The sequence below is a fragment of the Benincasa hispida genome, chromosome 9, assembly GCF_027475165.1.
Source record: "Benincasa hispida cultivar pf3 chromosome 9, pf3_genome.v1.1, whole genome shotgun sequence".
Classification (NCBI taxonomy): domain Eukaryota; kingdom Viridiplantae; phylum Streptophyta; class Magnoliopsida; order Cucurbitales; family Cucurbitaceae; genus Benincasa; species Benincasa hispida.
Window position 1 is genome coordinate 87,736,673 of NC_143486.1, and position 25,287 is coordinate 87,761,959.

Genomic DNA, 25,287 nt, shown 5'->3' on the forward strand with positions numbered 1-25,287 from the left:
TTCTTGTTTTCAATATAAACATTTATGCATGCATGTAATAACGGCTCTACTAGTTGTCTTAGAAATTCGGGTCGTTACAGTTGTTATCAGAGCCCATGTTTTGGGTTTTGTAGATTGACTTACTATGTAAGTCCAAGTTGTTCCTTTGGTCAATAACGGATTCTTCGTCATCGCCAGGTACGTCCCTTATTAAAAGTATTTAGGATAATATGCACTCAAATATGTAGCACTTATGATTGCATTTGACGTGTTTTACTAGTAAGGAGAGTTGTTAAAGATTGGTTGCGAACAATTGCCAAGAAATGGTACGTGTTAGGGGAAGAGGCAATCACAGGATTACCAGAAGGGGGCGCGTTCCCGAAGGGTAGAATCCGACAGTTCAAGATTAAGATCCTCATGATGAGGATCCACAAGTTCAAGATTCACAAGTATAGGACCCTCCAATACTAGAGGATCTCTTGCCGCCTAGGGACCCCTCGGGGTCAGGGTGGCAACGAACCTAGACACGAAGTCGAGCCCAGCACACGGCTACGCCACCGCAGACATAGGCCCCCCTGATTGGGAACCTGCTATTGGGGAAGTAGTCACATCAACTGTGCTAAGTAAAGTGAAGGACATGTTGAATAAACGAATGGCCCAGTTTGCCCAGTCCCAACAGTTACCACCACCGCAGGTTCAGATGTCGCAAGTCCAGACTCAGAACATGACCTAAAATCAAAGCATGTCGGACCTTTCAGTGGAGGCCAAGCACTTGCGAGATTTCAGGAAGTACAACCCCAACACCTTTAATGGGTCACTAAAGGACCCTATCAATGCAGAATTATGGATATAACGACTGAAACGATTTTTCGTTATATGAAATGACCAGAAGATCAGTCCCTAAAATTAAATTAAAAATCAACACGATACGACCTAAGTCCCCAAAATTTCCTTCAATCAAATTTAAATTCAAAAATTCCTCTATGAACAAAACAATTAAATTGAGTCATCCTTTACAACAATTCGATTTATCCACTGAAATTTTGAATATCACAATTACCACAAAATACAGAGTTTAAATGACGAATTAATTTGGAATGTCACATGTTTTGTATTAGGGACCTTGGTCCAAGATTCCTAAACCAAGAAGGAGATTAATTCGTCTGTTATTTGAGCTTAAGCCTTGAGTTGAATGACACTATTACCTGCGACTTCGTGCCAGACACCCAAGTTTAGACTTATCAAGTTATTTAATGGATTCTAGAAGTATGGTTTGGAATTTGTGATACTCTTTAGGTTGCATGAATGTTATGAGAAGTTTTGAGCATTTTTGAATCTATATGTTGTGTTATGAATTGTGTTGTAGGTTTACTCATGAAATTTATGTATGTGATGCATGATTTGATCGAAAAGGGCGATTTACTATCTTCCTTCGATTCATGTTTTATCTCAAAGGACTGATGGGTCTAGTTTCATGTTTGGATGTTGTGCCATCAGATCACTAGACAATAATGAACCAACATATTCACATTCATGTTTCTTTTTCCATGTTTAACAATGTGTCATCAGGCCACTAGACATGCGAGTTAAGGCGAGATAGGTTATCTCCTTAGTTTCCATTTAGATACAGTTACAATTTGCTTGACCCACTAGCCCAAGCATTCACTCATGTGAGTGCATAGCTTGATCCCGGTTATAGGATCACTTACTGGGTATTTTATACTCATCATTTATGTTTACATGTTTTTTTCAAGTAGAGGCAAGGATACTCAAGTGACTAATAAGATGAATACGTGATAGTGCCAATAGGACTAGAAAACGCTTCCGCATTTGAGTTTATATGTCTTCATCATGTTTCCCAATTTTGTTTTCATGAACTTGTTTTTTTTACCGAATTTAAATGTTAGGGTTTTTTTTGGTTAATTTCCCTTATTTGAAAATTTTGTTTTAGGGGCACCCCGAATTAAACAGTATGAAATTCTGAGATGAAATTTTGTTAAAATTCTTTATTTAGTGAAATAGTCCATTTTTTTTTCTTATTTTTGATGTAAATATTTATGCATGCATGTAGTAATGGGCCTATGAGATGTTTTTAAAAGTTAGTAAAAAGAGGATCAATAAATTCTCAAAGTGGGTATAGCTGAGCGGTAGTTGATATATACTCTCAGCTTTAAAGTCAAAGATCCAAACCTGCATATCTCTACTTGTTGTTGTTTTTATTAAGTATCTTAAATAATCAAACTCAATTGTGTGAGAAAATGAAAATTAATTAAAACAAGATAGAGAGAGAAATTGGAAATATCATTAAACATATAATATAATATGTTTCATCATGTCTCAAAATTTTCATAATTCATAAATACGGTCCAATAAACCTGGCCCATTGCTATTGAATGGGCCTGACCCAGCTGTCAAAATATAGCCTTACTATTTAGAAGGAATTGGAGCAAGTAGCACAGTTTAGATTTTGATTTCCAAAAAATAGCAGAAAAATGGAAAATCTTACTAATAATTAGGGGTGTACATCGATCAGTTAGTGTCGGTTTTGGAGAAATCGACTAAGAAAATTAGTTGGCAGCCAATCGTCAATCGATCGGTTTTATCGGTTTTTCTCTCTCTCTTTTTTTTCCCCTTATTCTTCTTCTTCTCTCAATCAGATCAAAGACAGAAAGTTGAATCTACTTTTCCCACAAAAAAGTAAGAAACTATGGAGGGAAATAGGAGAGGAGGAGGGTGATGGAAATCAAATTGGGAATGTGAAGAGGAGCAGCTTTATTTTTATCTTAAAAAAAATACTAATATACATCATGGTTGGTTGAGGGAGTCCGTTCTTTATGGGAGAATCGACCATGACCTATCTTCGACCGATTCACATTAATTTGATTGATCTATTTCGATTGGATCGATTTTCAATGTCTTTATATACACCTCTAATAAGAATGACATTGCACGTCGTTTTTACCTATAGAATTTTATAAATATACCAAAATTATCCTAAATAAGATTTCAATGGACACAAGATAAAAACTTTTGATCATGAGTTTAGAGATTCAAATTTTACTATAAAAATTTGAAAATTGATGATTAAGGATGAAATACTCGTTACTCATGAAGCAAAGAGATTGGATATCAAACTTCTAATTTCGAAAGATAAAAAATTATCTAATTATTGTTGAGGTAAATATATTTTAATTATTCCTTCTATTTCTTTGAAGCATATAATGAACTTTATACCATGGAAGTTGAAATATAAATTAACCATAGTATGTAGAATATAAATTTGTTATATAATACAAAAATTCATTAGCTTGCACATACATAGTTATTAAAGAAAAACAAAGATTACCAAAATTCTTTTCAAGAATTATTGTAAAAAGAATCCCAGTAACTTGGTTTTGTAATTTATAAGGAGGGTTTCGCATATTATTTTATTTAGCCCAAAATTGAAACTTAAATCATAAATCATATGGCATAATCTTTGAAGGTAGGTATTTTATTCGTCGAGTGAAGTTCATAAATCATATGGCATAATCTTTATATAATTTCATTCAAGTTTCAAATTATGTCTTAATAATTAGTATACATACTTTTGAAATATTAAATTATAGAGAGAGAACAAAATTGAAACTTATATTTACCAAAAACTTAGCAAAGTGTGTCAACTTAGTAAAATTTAGTGTTGCAAAGAAAATGTTATGTGATTTTGTTTCGAAATTCAATAATAAGGCGAAGAAGGTAGTGCATTAATCGACTAAAGAAAATTAAATCTTTTAATTATACGAAATATAACACGATTGTCTAGTTTAAAATTGATGGAACTACTAAATAAAGTCGATTGGCGAGAATGAAAACGTGAATTTTCAATGTATTAACTTATGTGAGTTTAGTTTAATATTAATTGATTTGAGATCCTTCTCTAAAACTCGGTCATCCCTTCATTTGTTATATTAAAAAAAATAAAAAACTTTATTTGCATTTTGTTATGATTAGTTGATGAAATTTTTAGAAAAATTAGATTTTCATATTTAATGAAACTAAAATTTGCATATTCTATAATTGAGTAAAATTATGTTTAAAATTTATAAAGGGGCGTTTGGGCCTAACTTACTTTAGGTAGAGTGTATGCTTGTCTCTTTATAATAATTGAAGTTGTATATTATTTATAAGGATAATTGTAATGTATAATATTTTTAAGATTAATAATTAAGTATACAACATCATTTTTAAAGAATTGTAAATATAGTAAAGACTGTAAAAAATAGATTATATCGTTGATAGACTATTACAAGTGATATAGTCTATTAATAATAGACTTTGAGAACTAAATGTAAATTTTGTTACATTTACAAAATCTTTTACATTGTGTTATATTTGTTATTATTTTGAGCCTAATTGCTATATTACAACTGCCTCATATTATAATCTAATTTAAGTACAATAAAACTATTTGAAAACCCTTACGAAGGTTTAGGGCAAGGAGCTAGTTATTATAGTTCTAAGTTATTGTAATTGGGTTATAATAATTTATGTTTGGGGTATAGATTATTTTAGTTTGAGTTATATTAGTATGTGTTTGAGCTATAAACTATTTTAGTTTGAAAAGAAAATAGCAAATACTATAGCAAAGAATAAAAAATGATGAATATAAAATAATAAAAGCTATAACAAATAGGAGTTTTGAAATAGTGTTGACGATAGCTAATTGGAGACTACAAAATAATATTTACTGTAGTAAAGGATGATTATTATAATCTTATGATAAGCTTTACCCCAAACGTTTTCTTATTATCTACCATTTTTGCTATTTTATAACTATAGTCTCTCCACATTTGTAACCAACTCGACGTACCACCCAACTACTAAATTATCAACAACCCACAACCAAATATCACTTTTGCGTTAAAAAAAAAAAAAAGAAAAACCAGAGAGTTTATTATTATCATCATTATTATTTGTCAGTTCCTATCTGCAATGCATTTCGTACACAACAAAATTTGATTAATGTTTAAAAGATTTATTTTCCATGGTACAAAGTACAAGGTGGGTTAGTTATGTTAATATCAAAATAAATCCAAATGATTAGTAAAGAGATAGACCGCAACAAAGGATTTCTCTAAGTTATCCAATTTTTTATTTTAAAATCTACTTCCTCCATTTCCAATCCAATAAAATTCAAATTCAATATTTGCTATCAACACATCGAAAAAAAAATTGATTTGATTACTTTCTTATAATAACTTGATATACTTAGAATCTTCTAGTAGAATCTTATCTTCTAGCTATAAATTTTTTATTTTATAATTGTTTTTGTTATGCTTTGATTAACTTATATCAAAATAAGTATAGTTTAACTATAATAGTATTTATACTATAAATTTTAAAGTCAGAATGATATTATATATATAAAGTTTAAGACATATTATGCTTAAAAAACTGATAAAACATTATAAGAAATTGATTATTTAGTACAAAAATGTAGTGGCACATACAAATTTTGTCACTAAAAACTAATTTATAGCAACATTTTTAAAAAATGTCACAAAAAATTATTATTAACAACGTATCTTAAATCAGTATTACTAAAAGAATTAGCAATGTATACACCAACGACACTTAACATTAAATATTTTTAGCAACATTTTTTCCCATCTTCCATTCGACCACTCTTTCCCCTCTCTCCCTTCCATCACTCTTTTCATTCCTCTTCACTCAACCTCACTACTAGGGAACAGATCAACAATCGACGAACTAAACAATGTCGACGAACTCGAACGGATAGACTTCTGCGCAAACAGAACAACGCCGATGAACTCGAATGGATGGTGTGGTTTCTTCTTTCCGCATGCCGGTGATATTTTCCGACAAGGAAGTTACCAGAGAGGAAACCAAAGCGATAAAGGTAAAGAAGTTGTGGATGTTGGCGATAATAAGGTGGACGATCATCGTTTATTTTCCTTTCATACCTTCTTCGGTTTCGTCTCTATTTTCTTCTGATTGTCGATTATTCACCAGCTTTGAGTTTATTGGAAACAACAAGACCCTCAGAACGATGAACATCGAACGGTCAAGGCACAGCGGTCAAGCAAAGAACAAAACCTGCAAAACAGAAATTCATTATAAGCTGAGCGCGAACTCGCTCTCTTTAAGACGTTTCACGGCTTTGCCCAAGTGTGCAAGTAGGTCTGGAATACTGCCATGACGTTCCCAGGATAAAACAACCAAAGAAACCCGATTGGAAATGCACCGTTACCGACTGGAACACACACCCTTTCTAATCTATTGCTCGAAAAACGGAAAATGGAAGAGTAGGAGAGGAAAAGAGAATATTTGAATGGGAGCGAAATTTTTTTGTAAATGAACTGCTGAAGGCCACACCTTTTATAGGCCTTCCGCATGGAACGGTAGAGTGAGAAAGAGGTGAAGAGCCTCAGAACGTGCAAGACTCGTGCGGACGACTCGCTGCAAGGGAGGACTTTTCTTTTTTCAATTTTAAAATAATAAAAATAATAATATTTTTAGTAAAAATAATAATCACACTCGCCTCGCCCCGCCCAACCGGACGGCGGCGCACGTGAGGGACGTTCACTTAACCTATATTGGTCTATCTCCTCACTCCCTCCAAAATATAGGTACCCCTTAGGGCCCAAACCCAAAGCTCAAGATTGGATTACATAAGGGAGGCTTCCAAATCAAAATTTTCCAATGTGAAATTCTCCAACCAAAGGTTGGTTCCCTCTTTTTTTTTTTTTTTTTTTTTTTTTTGAAAATTAAATTTTCACCCAATAATCCTTCACATGGAAATTTAATCAAAAAGAGAAAAGAAAAAAAAAATCACCGAGCAGTGTCAATTTATACAACACTGTGCATAAGCAAAGGTGTCTTACGATTTGAACCTTTACGTAGTGTAGATGATTTCGAATATACTAGAGTAACCCATAGTTTTGAACTCTATCTCGAATAGCATCTCACACATAGTGTCATTAGGGTGTAGTACGAAAGCCCGTACTTTAAGGCGTAGCATGTATATCTCGATTTAGTGAACGTTCTAGAGAGTTTTCCTAAAAACTCCATAGGAAGCGACTCTCACCTCCACATTCACATAGGTGAGCTATCAGGAGTACTCCTGCAGCTAGGTACCCCATTTATCATCAAGTATAGATCTCATTAAGAACTGAGTTCAACCTTTCTTACGCTTCAGGATATCATGCTCAGACTATGAATCATAGAATGGAACTCTATGTTTGGTTTAGCATGATTCACTATATATCACTTGTGATCAGTTATTACCCGTTGAACCTATTTCTTGGGATCTCCAGTCTACAGGTTCGGTTTTTCTCACCGTGATTCATCTTTCTATAGACATGAGTCCCATCTTTTCTGAGGTTCTGAAAACCTTTTTTCTGGCCAGTTCTTTCTTCAAAGGATCTACCAAATTTTCATCCGTTCTTATATGATCCACTCTAACTGCACCAATAGTGAGAACATGTGTATGATCCACTCTAACTGCACCAGTAGTGAGAACATGCAAACTTGTGAACATGTGTATCTCTCTTTATAAGATTTTGGTTGTTATAACTTGAACTGATTTGTTTTCGGTGTTAGTTTTGATATTGAAAATGTGTATATCTCTATAATTTTTTATTTAAATGCAAAATGACTAGTCGATTCTTAAATTGTTCAAAAAATTATTATAATTTAAATTTTATAGCCGATTTACATATTAAATCGAACATTATTTTTTTAATTAATAAAATGCTTTTTATCAACATTTTATATAACATCAATAAATCAAAGTTTTAAAAAAAGTATTTAAAAATTTATAGTGATACAAATATAAATTTTACTGACACTTACCTATGTCACAAAAGATGTATACAATAACCAAAAATCCACATTTAGCAACAATTCATATGTTGCTAAAACTTATCTTTCAACGACAATATTGCAACACCACAGTAAATTACCATTAGCATAGAATGCTATTAAAGATGAGGTTTTGGTATCGTGCACGAGTTAGTAAAAGTGATGTTTTAGCAACGCACAAAAAATGTGTTACTAAAAATATTGACTATAAAGATACGACGGCGGATATAGCAATGAACACTTAGGCATTGCTAAAACATTTAGTGACACTTTTTCGCTTTTAGTAACTCTTTTTTTGCATCACTGAATGTAATCTTTCTTGTAGTGATACTTCTAGATGTGTATTTAAGTAATATATAATATGTGTTAGCAACCAAAAAATACGTGGTTCAAATCCTATCATCCTCTCTTATACTAAAAAATCACTTCGATATAAATCTAAATTGCCATCTCCAAAACATAGATGCACAACTTTTTCCTTTTTACTTTAATTCCAACTTTACTAGCAACAAGGATTAGACTTGAAACATGCAATTAACGACAATTTACAATTATAACAATTGAGAATCAAATAAGTTAAATTTTATCCTTAAATTTTAGTAACCGAAGTGGTAATCATTTTCTTAAAATTTAAATCTTTCTATTATTCAGAGACACATAATATCTAAGTAAGTATTCATATCTAAATAGGTATTGGAATTGACACCATGTTAGCACAAGATGTATACAACTGGAACTAAAAAGTACTAATTCTAAAATATAACTAAGGTACAAAGATTAAACTAAGATAAAATATAATTAAACGTAAATGATTTCGAAGCATAAAACTTTAGCGATGGATTTGGGATCTCCATTCCTTTAGGCATATGATACGTTGTATGAAAATGCATCTCAAATCAATTGTCCAGCCTGTTTCAATTTCCATTTTCTGACTGACACACGTTACTTCCACCACAATTAAGCATCTGCTTCCCACATTTAATTAATTTTCCTAATGTTTCATAATTTGTAACCTCAACTATTCATTATTCAATTGCCAAATTATACAATAAAGACAAATTGTCGTTATGTTTTGACATTTAGTACTCCTTAATTATCTCTTGAATATAAAAATTTAATATCCCAATGTGTAGAGACGTTTTCCCCACGTGCGAGACCCAACGTCTATTTACTAAACTACCCCTCCCTCCCTCTCTCCACTACTACTGCTGATACACTGACCTGGCTGTCAGATGATCAAAGATGGAGCAATAAATGACAGCTTATCAGATGGGGAACGAAAATGGTTGAAGGCCAAACTTGAAGGGCATTTAAGAAAAGAGAATTCCGGAAATAAAAGTTACAAAAGAGGGAAATAAAAACAGTAGATCTGCTTTTTGCTTTTAGGCTTTAATTAGTTTAATTGCTGGAGTCCATTCTATAAAACTTGAAATTTCAAACTAATCCTTGAGAATATCAAAAATTAGAAAACTCCACCCCAAAAGAGTTTAAAATTACTTTTTTATTTACCTTGCCCTATTTTGCGTTTCCTCTGCCGACCATCTCCTTGTACTTGAGTATGGATTCCAACCTCTGCAACTTCAGCTGTTGCTTGAATTTGTTGATGAAGTCATCGGCCCTTGCGTCCACTTCGTCGTCTATCTCGGTCATTTTCTCTCTCCCTTCTTTCACTGTCGCCGGACGCCGATTCTCCACGATTTCACCCGCTTCGAAATGCGAGAACGCAGATTTCGAACTCGCTGATTTCTTCATCTTCCTCGGCAATTTCGTCGGAAACTCACCGGCGGTCGGCATCGTGTCGGATTTCGTCCTGTTGAAGTGATCGCCATGGAGTTTACTGTAAACCTCATCCATAGTCGGTTCGTGACCTCCATCCATATCCTCATACTCCTCTTCCTCCACTCGTTTCGACTCATCCTTTCTCCGACGGATCTGAACCTCCTCGACTTTCTGAACCGCAGGAACAGACGGAGGCGGAGATTGGAAAGACTCCTCCGATTTATAACCATATAAGTTAAACTTAAGACGCTGAAGCATAGAAGGAGATCTAACCAGTTGCGGATGTTCGAAATTAGCATAATGACTGTCGACTCCAGGTGGTTTCTCGGAGAGAGTCACCGGCGACGGAGATTGGAAAGAGTCCTCCGGTTTGTAGCCTGAGAAACTCAACTTAAGCCGCTGAAGCACAGAAGGAGATCTAACCAGTTGCGGATGTTGGTAGTTAGCGGAATGAGTATCAATTCCAGGCGATTTCTCGAAGGAAGTTGCTGGCGGCGGAGATTGAAAAGACTCTTCCGGTTTGTAGACTGAGAAGCTAAACTTAAACCGCTGAAGCACAGAAGGAGACCGAACCAGTTGCGGATGTTCATAATTAGCATAATGAGCGTCGGTTCCAGGCGGTTTCTCGAACACAGTAGCCGGCTCTTCAGATCTATAAGCATAAGGATTCATTGATTTGAGCCTCTGAAGCACAGAAGGAGATCTGTGGAGGTACTGAGGGTGGTCGGGGTCGGAAGGATGGCGTTGATGAGGTCTTTGAGGGCCGCCAAAGTTGGAAGCAATGGCAATGATGCCAATCACGAGGTTGAGGACGACGAAGAGAACAGTGGGAGTGAACCAACTGTTGAGGGAGGTCCATATGGAGAGAGTGGAAGAAACGGAATCGGTGAACATGGCGGAATTAGGGCACAGAGATGGGAGAGGAAATGGGGAAGTGGGAGATTATTAGGGAAGAGGAAGAAGAGAGAAAAGCATTACGAGAAATGCGTTTTGGGGTATTAATTAGTAATGGGTTTTGGATATTTTTGGTAGTCGCTTTAAAAAATAAAATAAAATAAGAAAAGGATAGAAAATGGATTATTGGTGCACAAATTTCTATATTGCGAGGTGAGATGTACGTGGTTGTTTTCTATAGGTCTGTGAGAAACGGACAAGAGATAAAGAGGTAATGTGCAGGGTTCTTTTTATTATTACTACTATATATATATATATATATATTTTTTGGGTTGACGTGAGGTCGTAATTGGGATTTACTAAAGTGGAGTGATGGGGACAAGGCATCAACGGCGGCCAATGACTAAAAAACGGTGCGTTTTATGTCCTCGCCATAATTTGTTTTTAACACTTAATTAAAATAATTGTTTTCTTTTTTTGGAATAATAAATTAAAATAGTTTTTATTACCTATATTTCCTGTTGATTTCGTAAACTTGTCCGTCCTTTTATTGTCAATAATTTTTTAAAAGGAAAACAAATTTACATTTTTAGTCCAAGTTAGTTTGACTTGGTATTGCCATGACCTATATCTAGAGGTTTCAAATTTAATGTCTCACTCACCGTTGTTACACGATTTTATCGTTGGATTGTACTCAAATTTGCATAAAGCTTACATATTTAATAAATATAAATTTATATTTAATATTTTTCTATTATTTATTTTATATTTAAGAAATATTAACGAGCATAACTAATATATTGAGATATAGTATACGTTATTTATATTGTTTTATAAGTATGTTATTGACCTTTTAAATTATAAAACATATATAGCGAGTATAATTCAACTAATATATCACTATATTTGTCCATGTATTTAAATTTTATTTCAATTTGGTTCTTTGCTTTCAATTGTTTGATTATAGTTAATGTATTTTAAAAAAAAATTAATTAATTTAGTCCTCTATAACTGATTTTATTAAAACTGATTAAATAATAATAATAGTTTCTGCGACGCTTTTGAACATATTTGCTCATTTTGATCACTTTATTATATTATCATATTTTATCATACTAATTTCTACTCTATATAAATATATTTTTATTAATTACAAAGAGATGTCTATAGAGACTATTTATTTATTTATTTATTCATTGAAAAAAGAACCAGAAACTAGTTACAACAATTTAATTTTAATATTTATTAAGATTATAGATAATAAGATAATAAATTAGATAATTGAAAGTACAAAAACAAACAGATATAATACGATTTAATATAAGAATTAAAATAATATTTTAATTATTAGTTTGACCAAGTAGCATACTTTATTCAATAAAAGAGGTATGTGGATTATTTAATAGAGATGGATGAAATTGGTTTGTGAGGCCTAATGGGGTATTGTTTGTGCATGGTTGGAAAATGGAATTTTGGATGCCATTTTCCCTATTTGGCCCTTTGCCATTTGAATGGCATTTTCCCCTTTTGCCCATCCTAGAAAAAAGAAACTCATATTATTTTTTCCCCATTTTATGGTACTCATTTCTCTGTTCCCACACTCTTCTTTTCCAAAATAAATAAATCGTTTAATATAAAACTAAACTAAAGGCAAGTTTTTTCCTTCTTTGTCACGAAGGGCCCAATGGTATTTAGCGACATATATAACAAAAATGAACTTTTAGAGCACTGGTTAAGGCTTATTGTAAATTAATTTTACGAGTCTCTAAACAAAAATTCTAAATCTACCATTGGTTTAGGCATTATATTCTAGATTCAAATATCAAAAGTTTGAATTATATTGTTGAATTAAAAATATGGCAGAAACATTTTGATGTACAACGATTATTATTACAAAATATTTTGTTTATTATTTGAGAATGAAGAACTTAAATCTAGTTTGAAGTAATGTGAATGAGAGTGATTATAATATTTGAAAAGGCAAAATACATTTTTTGGTTTATGAGGCTTCAAAGTAAATGTCTATTTGGTTATAGAGTTTTATGATGAACATTTTTAGTCCTTGAAGTTTGAATAATCATTCTAGATGTGATAAAAAGGAGACATAGTCTCGATAAATGGTTAAGGGGTCAAGAGTTCAATCCATGGTAGCCACCTACTACAAAAATGACTTTTCTTGACGTTTGAAACTTGTTAGTATTTGACATTTTTATGAGAAAAAAAAAGTCATGGAACGTGTAATTTTACGCTATCAAGTAACTTGACAATTTTAAAACGTCAAGTAGTTTTCTAATGTACTTGAGAGTTAATAAGTATCAAGATAGTTGAGTTATTTTTTTAGGGTTTTTGTATATATAAAAAAAATAAAAAAAAATTAATGGGAAAGCCAAGTGAACCCCAAATTTTCCCAATTCGCGATAGCTTAGGATTCCTTTGACATTCAACCTCTCCTTCATGTCGCTCCGTCGATCTCTCACGTCGGTCATTGTCACTTCGTCGAGCTGTGTCACAGTGGTCGTCATCTCCATGGAGCATGCAATCATCGAAGTTCGCTGACGCCTCTCACACCTCAAATCTCTCACCCAAGTAAGTTGAATATGCTTGATTTTTCACCTATTGAAACAAATAATGAAATCCTCCGCAAATATTTATGTATTCCTTTCTATCTCTCACTCTACTCTTATTATTAAACATTAGAGTCGATTTGTGTTTGTTTATTGTTTCGATGGCAATGCTTTTATTTTAATTTTAGATAATTTCTCCCCATTCTTGTGGTTTTTTTTTGTAGTTCTTCGCTATAATTGTAAGATATGCAGTGTATTTTGTAAAATTGGGGATTTGAGATTTTATTAGTACTACTCCATTTTCTGCTCTTTTTAGGGTTTTCAAATGTTTGGTTGAGTTTCTTCTTCTTCTTCTTCTTCTTCTTCTTCAATGACCCATTTATAGATATCTTTAGGATTAATGACTCGCTCCTATATGTGAAATATAACCTTTTGCATACATTGCGTTGATATGTTTACTGTAGCCTAAATGGTCTACGTCTGAAAAATTTTCTATTGTGTTTTGATAGAGATGTCATTGTATTACGAGTACGTAGTGTACTCTGATTATGCAGAAGGTTGTATTCTACACATCTATGAGTGATGGATGATTAATGGATCATCCACACAAAAAACTCTAATTTAAATAATAATAATTATTATTACTATTTCAAAATCTATATGGGAGAGTATGAATCGAACTTTTGACCTCGAGCCGATATTAGAGTCTTTTAGTATAATTAAGAATATGAGAATTCGAATCACAAATCTAGTGATTGCTAACGCACTTGGTTGCCAATCGAGTTATGCTCTCTTTAGTCGTCGATATTAGAGTTGGTTAAGAGTTTGATTGACATTAATATTGATGATTAAAGATATGGTTATTAATATTTCAGATGTTAGATTGAAGCTTTGGGGGTGGTAAGTTGCCGTTCAGCAGCTTTGAAAGGATTTCAGTGATATAAGTATTGTCCCAGATGACTAGATCTTCACGTTAATAATCGCAATATATTCAGTTATAACGGTTGATAACAATTCAAGAGTCAGGGGAGATAGAATGTAGATGCTCGAAAAACCTTTTGTCGTTTACTAAAAGTTTGCACGATCGTGTAGACGATGCATCAATAACTAATCGATAGGCCAATTAAGTAAACGATAGGAGGAAATGTTAAACGATTGTGTAGACGACAGTTGACCGAAGTTAGGCAATCATATAGACGATAGCTGAAGAGCTAAACGATCGTATAGACGATTGAGCACGGAACTAAGCGATCATGTACACGATACGATAGGAACTACATGATCGTGTAAACGATACTTTAGCAAAATCTAAACAATCGTAAAGGAAGTAGAAAAGGCACAGGAGTTTAAGTGGTTCGGCCAAAGGCCTACGTCCACTGTGTAAATTGGGAGGTTCTCTTTTATTACTCTTCAAAGTATTACAGAACGAAAATGCCTTACTCTCTTGATTACAATTCACTCTTACATTAATCTCTTGATTGATTTTTTTTTATATATGTGTAGGCGATTCAATTAACAATGATAAGCTCTGGTGGTTACAATATTTAATAGAAAGAAGTCGACAACCGTTCAACTGCCAGCTGCATTGTTCTTTCTTGACTTCGAGTCTTTCTGTAACAATCTCCATCTTTGTAAACATTCAGAGTTCCTTTCCTCTTTGCTTCACTAAGCTAACTTTGGCTAACCTTTTTTAGATAACTCGAACCCGATAAGGTCCAAGCATCTGTCAAGCTTATTTAATGGAACAGGTTTGGTTAGCATATCAGCTGCATTATCCAAGGTATGAATCTTCACTACTTCCCCTTTCTCAATCTCTTGTCTGATGAAATGATATTTGATATCAATATACTTGGTTTTATTGTGAAACTGCTGATTCTTAAATAGGTATATTGTGCTCTGGATATCACAATAGTATCCATTTGACTGCCTCCCAATGTCTTCTACCAGGATTTGCCATGTACCTACTGACCATACTTGTTGCATAGGACAGGTCTGGTCGTGTAAAAGTCATAAGATACATAAGAAAACCCACTACTTGGGAATATGGGACAACATTCATATGGTTCAGATGCTTCTCATCAGTGCTCTTTGGACTATTAGCAACTAAAAACTTAAAGTAAGGGGCAAGAAGAGTACCTATTGGCTTTGCTTTCTCCATCTTGAACCTTTGTAAAATCTTTGGGCAATATTCAGATTGGCTAACAAGCAATCTGCCCTGCTTTCTATCTCTTTCTATTTCAATGCCTAGGATTCTTCTTGACTCCCCTAGGTCTTTCATGTCGAATTCACTCTTGAGAAGCATTTTCACTTGCTTCAATTCATCTTTTGATCTCCTGACCAGCAACATGTCATCTACATAGAGAAGTAGATAAATCGGTTCCTTGAAACTACTAGTATTTGTGTATACACACCAATCAAATGAGCTTCTTTTAAACCCCATCTTGGAGATCACCTCATCAAACCTTTCATATCAGCATCTCAGTGACCGTTTTAGGCCATAGATGGACTTGTTCAACAAACACACAAGGTCTTCTTCTCCACTTTTAACATAGCCTTGAGGTTGTCTCATGAATATTGTCTCATTCAACAGCCCACGTAAGAAGGCTGTTTTTACATCCAGCTGGTCAAGCTCCAAATCTTTCTGCACAACAAGAGAAATGAGCATCCGGATGGAAGTATGCTTCACAACTGGAGAGAACACCTCATTATAGTCAATGTCTTCCTTTTGAGTGAAGCCCTTAGCAACAAGCCTAGCCTTGAACCTAGACTTTTGCACACCTGGAATCTCTTATTTAAATTTGTAGATCCATTTGCACAAGATAGGTTTGTACCCTTTAGGCAAAGGTACTAATCTCCAAGTGTCATTTTGATTGAGGGACTTCATCTCATCATTCATAGCCTCAATCCATTGCCTAACATCAAGGCTATTTGTTGCTTCTTCAAAGCTGGAAGGTTCATTATTACTCAAAGAAATGGCAGTACTCAATGCTACACTTGCAAAGTCAGACTCTTGGTACCTTGCTAGTGGTACTATAGTTCTTATCGACCTGTCTCTTGCCAATGAGTAGTTGTGCAAGTCCCCATGTGTTGGAATGTCCTAGAACTCGTAGTTCGTGTTAAACATTCTATTTATCAATAAAATGTTATTGAGTAATTTATTCAATAAAGTTGTTGATTTTGCATTCTATTATGAAAATCCAATAAACATATCCATGGCTATAGTGTGAATACTTTAACTTTATGTGATGACATAAACAGGATCAAGGTAATAGTATACAGCCTAAATGGTGTAATAAGTATATGGATGAAATTGGGTATCTCATCCTGGTAACACTATTAGATGCGGCCCATTTTGTAGGTAATACAAATGATGTGATCTACAGATCATTCATGTAGAGACATGTGAGCGGAGGCATTCTATGCAATGAGTTTGCATATAGACTGGACCACGAAAATAGTCACTTTTATTTGTAACGATCATTTACTGTTAAAACTGGCTATTTCGTTATTAAATAACCTAGGATAACTCGATCTTAATCCTGAGCTAGCTATGAACTCTTGTTTGTTCAGGATTATCCTTTGATCTTCATGGGTGAGAGTAGTCCAACAACACTGCTCAATAAGCCTTCCGTTTTGGGGATGAGACCGGATGAATAGTTGGGGACATAGCCCTGCAAGATGAAATTTACTCTTACCCTATTTAGGGTTAGCGGATAGGTTATTATCTTAAGTACTGATTCCAGGTCTTGAACCATCAGGGCCCCGCCTTCTCTTGATAGAGAAATGACTTGATTCATAAGTATTATGAATCAAAATTGTTCATCAGAGGGTCAGTAGGTACTTAAGGAACAAGATGTATTCACAGGGGTAAAACGGTGATCTTGACCCAACTGTGATTATGAACAACCTGTGAAGGATCGACTTACTGATCATGGTAATATCAAGTGGACATAATATATCTACAGTGAGGGGAGTTCGACATAATATATCTACAGTGAGGGGAGTTCAACTATGGGCTTTAGTGGAGTGACCCATTAGGTAACGAATGGGGGTTAATTTGGTATAATGAGTTTAGCCAATAAAAGAAAAAACGTCAAGAATTGATTTTAAAAAGCTAGGGTTATGCATTTTTCCTGGAAAATAAAGTACTTGACGTTGTAAAAATATCAAATTCAATTAATGGATTCTTGACGTTTTAAAAACGTTAAGAATTTTAAAATATACAGGGTAGCGTTGCAATGCTAAAAAGTAGCGTTGTAACACTACGTATTTTGACGAAAAAATAAAAAATGCGCGTGCCTCATGCACACAGCATTGCAACGCTACAGGTTTTTATGGGAAAATTGTGCGCCTCTTGAACAGCGTTGCAATGCTCTTTTAGTAGCATCGCAACACTATCAAACAGAATTAAAAGAAATTCCAGCAGTCGATTTGCAGTCTATGCAATTGATTTTTTGCGCATAAATCTTCTTGGTTTTTCACTTCTCTTTGATTCATCTTTATTATTCCATCAATATTGAAGAGATTCTTTATTGAGGTAAGTAGATTTGAGGCATGAACTTTCAAAGTTAGGGCTTAATCTTGATTTTCTTGTTTAGATTGGGTTTAAGTCTTGATTTTCTTGGTTTGATTAGGCTTAATCTTGATTTTCTTGTTTAGATTAGGCTTAATCTTGTTTAGATCAGGTTTAATTCTTGATTTTCTTGGTTTGAGATATGAAGTTTCAAAGTTAGGGCTTGATTTTCTTGGTTTGAGGCATGAATTTTCAAAGTTAAGGCTCGATTTTTTGGGTTTGAGGCTTCAACTTTCAAAGTTAGGGTTTAATCTCTCATGTATATTCTTGAATCTCATAATAAACTCTTGTTTCATATTGTTCGTGAAAGAGATTGAATTTTAGAGAACTTTCCATAGTTGGGATTGCCACTTTGCCAAAGTTAGGGCTTTAGTTTTAGAGAACTTGCCACTTTTCTTTAGTTAAACGCTTGCCAAAATTAGATATGTCAATGTGTCTAATTTGTTAGGGCTTTATGAACTAAGTAATGCTTTGCTAAACTTGGGTTCAATTTTTACTTATTGGAATTAATATATGTTTAGCACATTAGAGCACGTGCACACCTTGGGTTCAGTTTTTTTAGGTTCAATTACACCTTGGGTTTAATTTTTTTAGACGTGTTTGTCTTTGTTCTCTGATTTGTCTTACTTTCTTGAGGTTGAAATGTTATAGAGCTAGAAATGACAAGTTGTATGTATTGGGAACTTATTTGTTTTCCACAACTTATTTTTTAAAGTTGATCATTGTTTATCATCTTTTCTGACTAGATTTACAATCATGGATAAATCATGGATGCATAAGAGTAGGTTATCCAAAGATTATGAATTGGGTGTGGAAAACTTCAAAAAAATTGGATTTTCTAACACAAATAGCTCCTATATTCATTGTCCTTGTTTGAAATGTGGGAATTGTGAAAAGCATAGTAGCAAGGATATTAGAGATAATTTATATGTCAATGGGATTGATGAAAGTTATAAATTTTGGTTTTGGCATGGGGAAAAACTTCCTAACTCATCATTTTGTGGAGAATCTTCTAAGTTTGACACCTATATGTATGAAGAGACTAAGGATGGAAGATTAAAAGAAATGGTTGAAGTTGCTCACGAGGAACATTCAAGAGATCCGAATTGATTTGAGAAGTTGCTTAATGATGCTGAAAAACCATTATATGAAGGGTGCAAAAAATACACTAAGTTGTCTACATTAGTCAAATTGTATAATTTAAAAATTAGATATGGATGGAGTGATACTAGTTTTTTAGAACTACTCAATTAAGTTCATCAAATGCCTAATTTTTCTGCTTTATATACTTTTATTGCTATGATTTTGTTGCATTAGGGAAAATCTTCAATGGAAATGACTAAGAAAAAAGAAGTTAGTGACTCAATTACATCGGTTCTTCTAGTATCTTTGAAATCCATTCTTAAATATGCTGAGAAAGTGATGGCCAAAGAGTCTAGTATTTCTTTACAACTTTCGATTGAACTTTTTGGCATCAATCGAAAGAGTTGGTCCTGCGAGAGGACATAATTAACTTTTGTAACATGGATGAAGTCAAGACAATGACTTTTGTGGCTTACATGGTGTAAGTAATGTTATTACTTTTGTAGACTTTAGTTCTAATGTTTCTTTCCAATTTTGGTCATCTATATTTATGTTATAAGTCTTTTGTAGGTACTTGCACTCATCCTTTATTGATTCAAAGGAAAGTTCACAATACACTTTTTTAGATCCATCTTTCATTTCCTCTAGACATAACTCTCAGGAAGTTAAAACCCGAAACCTGTGTAGTAGACTGATAGTCTCAGAGACAAACCAATTAGTTCTTGCTCCTTTTAATCCTAGCAATTTTCATTAGCAATAAAAATACTAATTATATTTTATTAACTAGTGGTCATTGGGCACTACTTGCTATAAATGCATACGATGATACTGTGTACTACCTGACTCAATAAGGACAACATCACGGGTAGATATACGATATATAATTGACATGTAAGTTAACATTTTTCATTTGTAGTGTTTGTTTTAAAGTATACTTTATTTTAGAATAATTTGTGGTTATTTCTTGACAAATAGGGCAATTGCGATGTTTCAATCTCAAAAGAATATTAAAAAAATTAGAAGCAAACCTTATAGAGAATAGTAAAGGCAAGTATAAATTAACAATGACTACTTATTCATCATATTAAGTAGACATCTAGTGCGGAAGGATTACTTCATTCTTATTTACTGGTTTTTTTCTCTGTAGTGTCCTCTATAAGTTGGAAACACCGAATGTGGATACTACGTCATGAGGTATATGAGGGATATTATGACCAAAAGAAGCATTGTCATCTCGAATTTGATATGTTATCGTTATTTCGACATTTCAAATAGCATGGAGAAAAATAGAATCCATTATAATATTTGGCTTTTATGTTTATGATTGATACTGAAGGAACTCTTATTAAAGAGAACAATTGAGTGAAGATCGTTCCAAACCCTATTGTGACAGAACATACATATTTACAATCAAACAGTAACAATTATGCATAAACTTGAAATTACAGCATGCTTCATAAAAATAACACTAAGGATCAAGTGAACTTACCCTTGAAGAACTTTTCTTCTCGTTCTCCTCGATCTAACAGCACGAACGTCATGCCTCAGCAATTTCCTCGAACAAGAACAAATTACACTCGACCCTCGAACAGCAAGCAGACACCATCACGAGGCTATCTTGGTATTATCGGTGTGAGAATCCAGGAGTTTTGGGCTCTGTATGGATTTGGTAGAGTTGAGAAATTGACAGATCGTGTAGACGATCGAGTAAGTGGGAGATAATAGAAGTCTATCATATAGACTGGGTACTCGATCGTTTAGTAATGAGTGATTATCGTATATCAAACTCTATGCACGATCGTTTATGCTCTCACATATCGTATACCTATTTCCTTTTTTGCGTTCGATTATCAAATCGCTTATCAATCGCATTAGTGATCGCTTAATGAAAAATGAAAATGATTTTCATTTTATCCATCAATTACCATAACTGATCATAACCACTAAGTTGGTTATTAGGAGAAAAAATCGAAACCAATTATCTCATAATTGATTTAATTACAAATAAATAATATATTCATAACCTATAGTTTTAATATCACATCTCATGCAATATATAAACCATAATTCTTTTTCTCCTTTATGGCATTTAATAATATTTTTTTCAATTAATGTATCTAATACATCCAATCAATTATATCACATATAATTGAAGCAATTTAATTATATCATATATTATCAAATTTCCTCTTGTGAATTTGAACACTTCAAACTAACCAAAAAACTAATTCTCGACATGAATCCATTAAGCTACCAAGGGGATCTTATGGACCTATAGCTTGAAGCTCCAACGGTACGTGAATAACTGACTAAACTCTTTAATCACGATATTCACCATCCGTTAACTGTCGGACACTCCACTAAAGACCGACAACTGCACTATTTGCGCTACAGATATATTTCCGTGTCCATTGGATATAACCAATCAACAATACGATGACTCTTCACAAATCGCTCGTAAGTACAATCGAGCCAATTTATTGTTTTTCCCCTATAATTACATCTAACTCCTTAAGTACCAATGATTCCGCTAATGAACAATACATCAAAGTCCTACTATGAGTAAATCTTTCTCGAGCCAAGAGAAGGTGTGGCGCCATATTGTTCAAACCCCGGAATCAACCCTTAAAGGAGCAATTTATCTACTTACTCCTGAATCAGGGAAAGAGTGAATTCTGTCTTGTGTAACTGAGTTCCCAACTCCCTAATTAGACGAATCCCCAAAGTGATAGATTTGAGTCGGCAATCTGGCCACTCACACCCATGCAAATCAAAGGACCGTCCTCATAGGCAGGAATTTCCAACTCATTCAGGATTAAAGTCATGTTACCTATAGTCATTCTAGTGAAATAAAAGTCTCTGTCATGAGCGGCGTTATATAATGAAACTAAAAATTTTGTGGTTCGGTCTTATACAAACTTCTTTGTATAAAGTATCCCCGCTTGAATGTCTAATTCATGAATGGTCAAGATCAGACCATTTGTAGCACTTTACAACATTTGTAATATCTACAAAACATGTCATACTCATAGCGTCATCAGGATAAGGTATCTCTCCTTTATCCATATACTACAGACCATTTAGGTTATCACTTAAAGCACGATCCACTTGTATGTCATCACTGTTGGGGATGATGCTCTAAACTCTCGTGTCTTGTAGTTTGTAAACATAGTTTTGAACAAACACTTGTGATGTATAATATATGATATTTTATTCATACTTTTGTCTATGAACATTGGATGTTTTATTTGCTTTACCACAAACCAATAAACTAAGATCCCTGGTTGTCATTTGTAACTTAAGTATGTATGTGGAGACATACAAGTGGATCATGTCTTAAATGATAACCAAAATGGTCTGTAGTATATGGATATAGGAAGGAAACCTTATCCTGGTAACGCTATGGATGCGGCTCGCTTTGTAGAATAGTTACAAGTGTTGTGACTTGCTATAGATGGTGTGATCCTAATCATTCATGTGGGGACATGCGAGCAACGGCGTCTTATACAAAGAGTTTGTATAAGACCGGACCATGAAGTGTTATAGTCTCGTTATATAACGCCGTTCATGACAGAGACTTCACTTCACTAGGATGACCATAGGTAACACGACCTCAATTCTAAATAAGTTGGAAACTCCTGCCTTTGAGGGCGGTTCTTTGATTTGCATGGGTACGAATGGCCAGATCGCTGACTTAAACCTACCATTTTGGGGATTCGTCTGATTTGAGAGCTGTGAACTCAGCTACACAAGATGGAACTCACTCCTTCCCAAAGCAAGGGTAAATAGATAGATTGCTCCCTTAAGGGCTGATTATGGGACTTGATCGATGTAGCGCCACACACCTTCCCATGATCCAAGAGGTGTCCACACATAGTAGGACTATGTTGTATTGTTCATTGGAGGGATTAGTGGTACTTAAGAAGTTAGATGTAACTACAGGGGAAAAACGGTAAATTGACCCAACTGTACTTACGAGCATCTGTGAAGGGTTATCGTACTATTGATTGGCTATATCCGATGGACATAGAAATATATCTGTGGTGAGAAGAGTGCAACTGTCGGTCTTTAGTGAAATACCTGGCAGTTAACGGATGGTGGATCTCGTGGCTAAAGAGTTTAGTCAACTATTCACGTACCGTTGGAGCTTTGAGTCATAGGTCCATAAGGTTCCCTTGGTAGCTTAATGGATTCAAGTTGAGAATCAGTTTTTGGGTCAGTTTGAAGTGTTCAAATTGACAAGAGGGAGTTCGATTATATGATATGATTGAACTGGTTAATTATATATGATATGATTGACATTATGTATGAGATACATTATTTGGAGGAAAATGATATAAATATGATTTATATCTAGTGGAGGAGAAAAGACTATGGTTCATATGTTGCATTTGATGTAGTATTAAACCATAGATTAAAGAATATAATATGATTATATTTATTATTTATTTTTGGACAATTATGGGATAATTATGCCGACATTTTCTCTGTAACCGTATGATAGTGGAAGGTTGCTTTCAGTTTTCGTAACTGAAGAATAAAATGAAAATCGTTTTCATTTTGCAAGAGATTAGTCATTCGCTCACGAGTTGTATACTACCTATCGTATAGCAAACCGAGAGCCTACATGATAGCTCAACGTTTCTAAACGATCATATACATATGCGCAACTTCTAAACGATCGCATAAGATTTGTTAAACGATCGTCTAACTTTTTCCTAAACGATCGCGCATCCGAGCGTTTACTAAATGATCTTTTATACGATCGCAGCCTATTTACTAAACGATCATGTATCGCTTCCTAAACAATTAAGCATCGTCTATACGATAGACATCAGCCTTCTCCTACTTACTTGGTCGTGGTATACGATCTTCTCTTCCTCCTTCCCTCTGCCAAATCCAACAGAGCCCACACCTTCTAGATTCTCACACCGAGAATACCGAAGGTTCTAAGTGGTGGTGTCCTCCCCATTGTTGTGTTTGTGTGAAGGCCGTTTGTGGCTAGATGACCGTGTTTTGGTGGATGATTGCTTGGTCATTCTCAGCGAGAGCAAGAGGAGGAGTCCTTGTACGTGAACGAGTTCTAAGGCGAAAAAAGGTTCTTCAACTGGTATGTTTTCTTTCTCTTTGTTATTTAAGTTTCAAAGCATGCCGGTAATTTGTTGAGTATTGCATATCTATTCTATTTGATTGTGAATGCGTTAATTCTGTCACAATGAGTTCGAAACGATCTCGCTTCCGCTCAGAGGTACTCTTGTATAAGAGTTCCTTCAATCACATACATGCTTAAGTTATAACGATAACCAAGGATCTTAGTTTATTGGTTTGTGATTAATGCAACTAAAATATCTCATATTTCAAAGACTGTAGTGAATAAAATATATCATATTATTACATCACAAAATGTTTGTTCATACAGGTGTTTACAAATTATAGGATCCTATGAGATTTAGGACATCAACTCCAATAGATACAAGGAAATCGTACTCACAAATCGAGTTAGATGAGGTGTGGATAGAGTCGGCTAAATTTTTAGGTTGCTACATGTGATCGTGGTTGGTCATTTTGGATGTGTTTTTTCCGACTGATCAATTTCTGGATTTACTTCATATCCATATAGGTGTAAATATCTTTTGGTATTATTCAAATATGGAGGGGGGAGGGGTAGTTTTGGATTGGTACATGTGTGAGTGGATGGATGGTTTTATTGATAGAAGTTTATGAAATATATTTTTTGAAACTATTCATATTGGGTTAACAGTTAGAATTATGTTCCTTATATTATTTTGGAAATGTTCATATGAGTTGACTGTTAGAGTTATGTTGCTTAGGTTGTATATATTGACAATGTTAAAGAAGTTAAGTTTTTATAAAGAGATATTGGTGATTTTTCATTGATATATATGTTTGTCAATGGGTGTATATTGTTTATTTGATTGATGAATGTATGTCATATATATACCAAATGTGGTTGTTGGATCAAGATACAGGAGCAATTATAGGAAAAAAACATCAACACTGTAGATTTTTCTAAAAAAATCACAAGCAAATTTCTTGACTTTTTTTAAATGTCAAGTTCACAAAATTTCTTGATCTTTTTTCCTTGTCAAGAATGCACATATTCTTGACATTTCAAAAATGTCAAGTGTCTGTGTTTCTTGACATGTTTTCAATGTCAGGTTCACAAAATTTCTTGATGTTTTTTCCTTGTCAAGAATGCACATATTCTTGACACTTCAAACATGTCAAGTGTCTGTATAACATCAAGAAAATCGACATTCTTGACATTGGCTTCCTTGACATTTTTAAAAACGTCAAGAAACACTGTTTTTGTAGTAGTGTCTTGTCGTTGGACAACTCGGTTATATTCGATACCTCTTTTTTTTTATACTTTTTTGTATTCTGAAAACATTCAGAAAATTGTTTGGAGCTTCTCTTGAATACATGTTTCCTTATATTAGACACATGTGTACACATCAATTTGCTGCTGCCATTTCCGCCTTGCATGCTTTTCTTTTATTGTACTCTTCATACCAAAATAATGACATGAAC

The 25,287-nt window shown here is 33.9% G+C and overlaps 1 protein-coding gene across 1 annotated transcript; it reads right to left on the reverse strand.

Moving 5' to 3' along the window:
- Window positions 1-9,193: 9,193 nt before the first annotated feature.
- Window positions 9,194-10,675, reverse strand: LOC120086688 (bromodomain protein (DUF761)). Its single transcript, XM_039043452.2, has 2 exons — window positions 9,895-10,675; window positions 9,194-9,792 (listed from the first exon to the last, which is right to left on the reverse strand). Exons 1-2 carry the CDS (start codon window positions 10,513-10,515, stop codon window positions 9,358-9,360), a joined length of 1,056 nt encoding a protein of 351 aa, XP_038899380.2. The 5' UTR covers window positions 10,516-10,675; the 3' UTR covers window positions 9,194-9,357.
- Between the last annotated feature and the right edge of the window lie 14,612 nt (window positions 10,676-25,287).

Excerpts from the sequence above, each read along its gene's own strand:
- LOC120086688 (XM_039043452.2), bottom strand. The coding sequence starts at position 10,515 with ATGTTCACCGATTCCGTTTCTTCCACTCTCTCCATATGGACCTCCCTC. Across the intron at positions 9,793-9,894 it reads ATTTCGAACATCCGCAACTG|AAAGTCGAGGAGGTTCAGAT; the intron begins GTTAGATCTCCT and ends CCTGCGGTTCAG.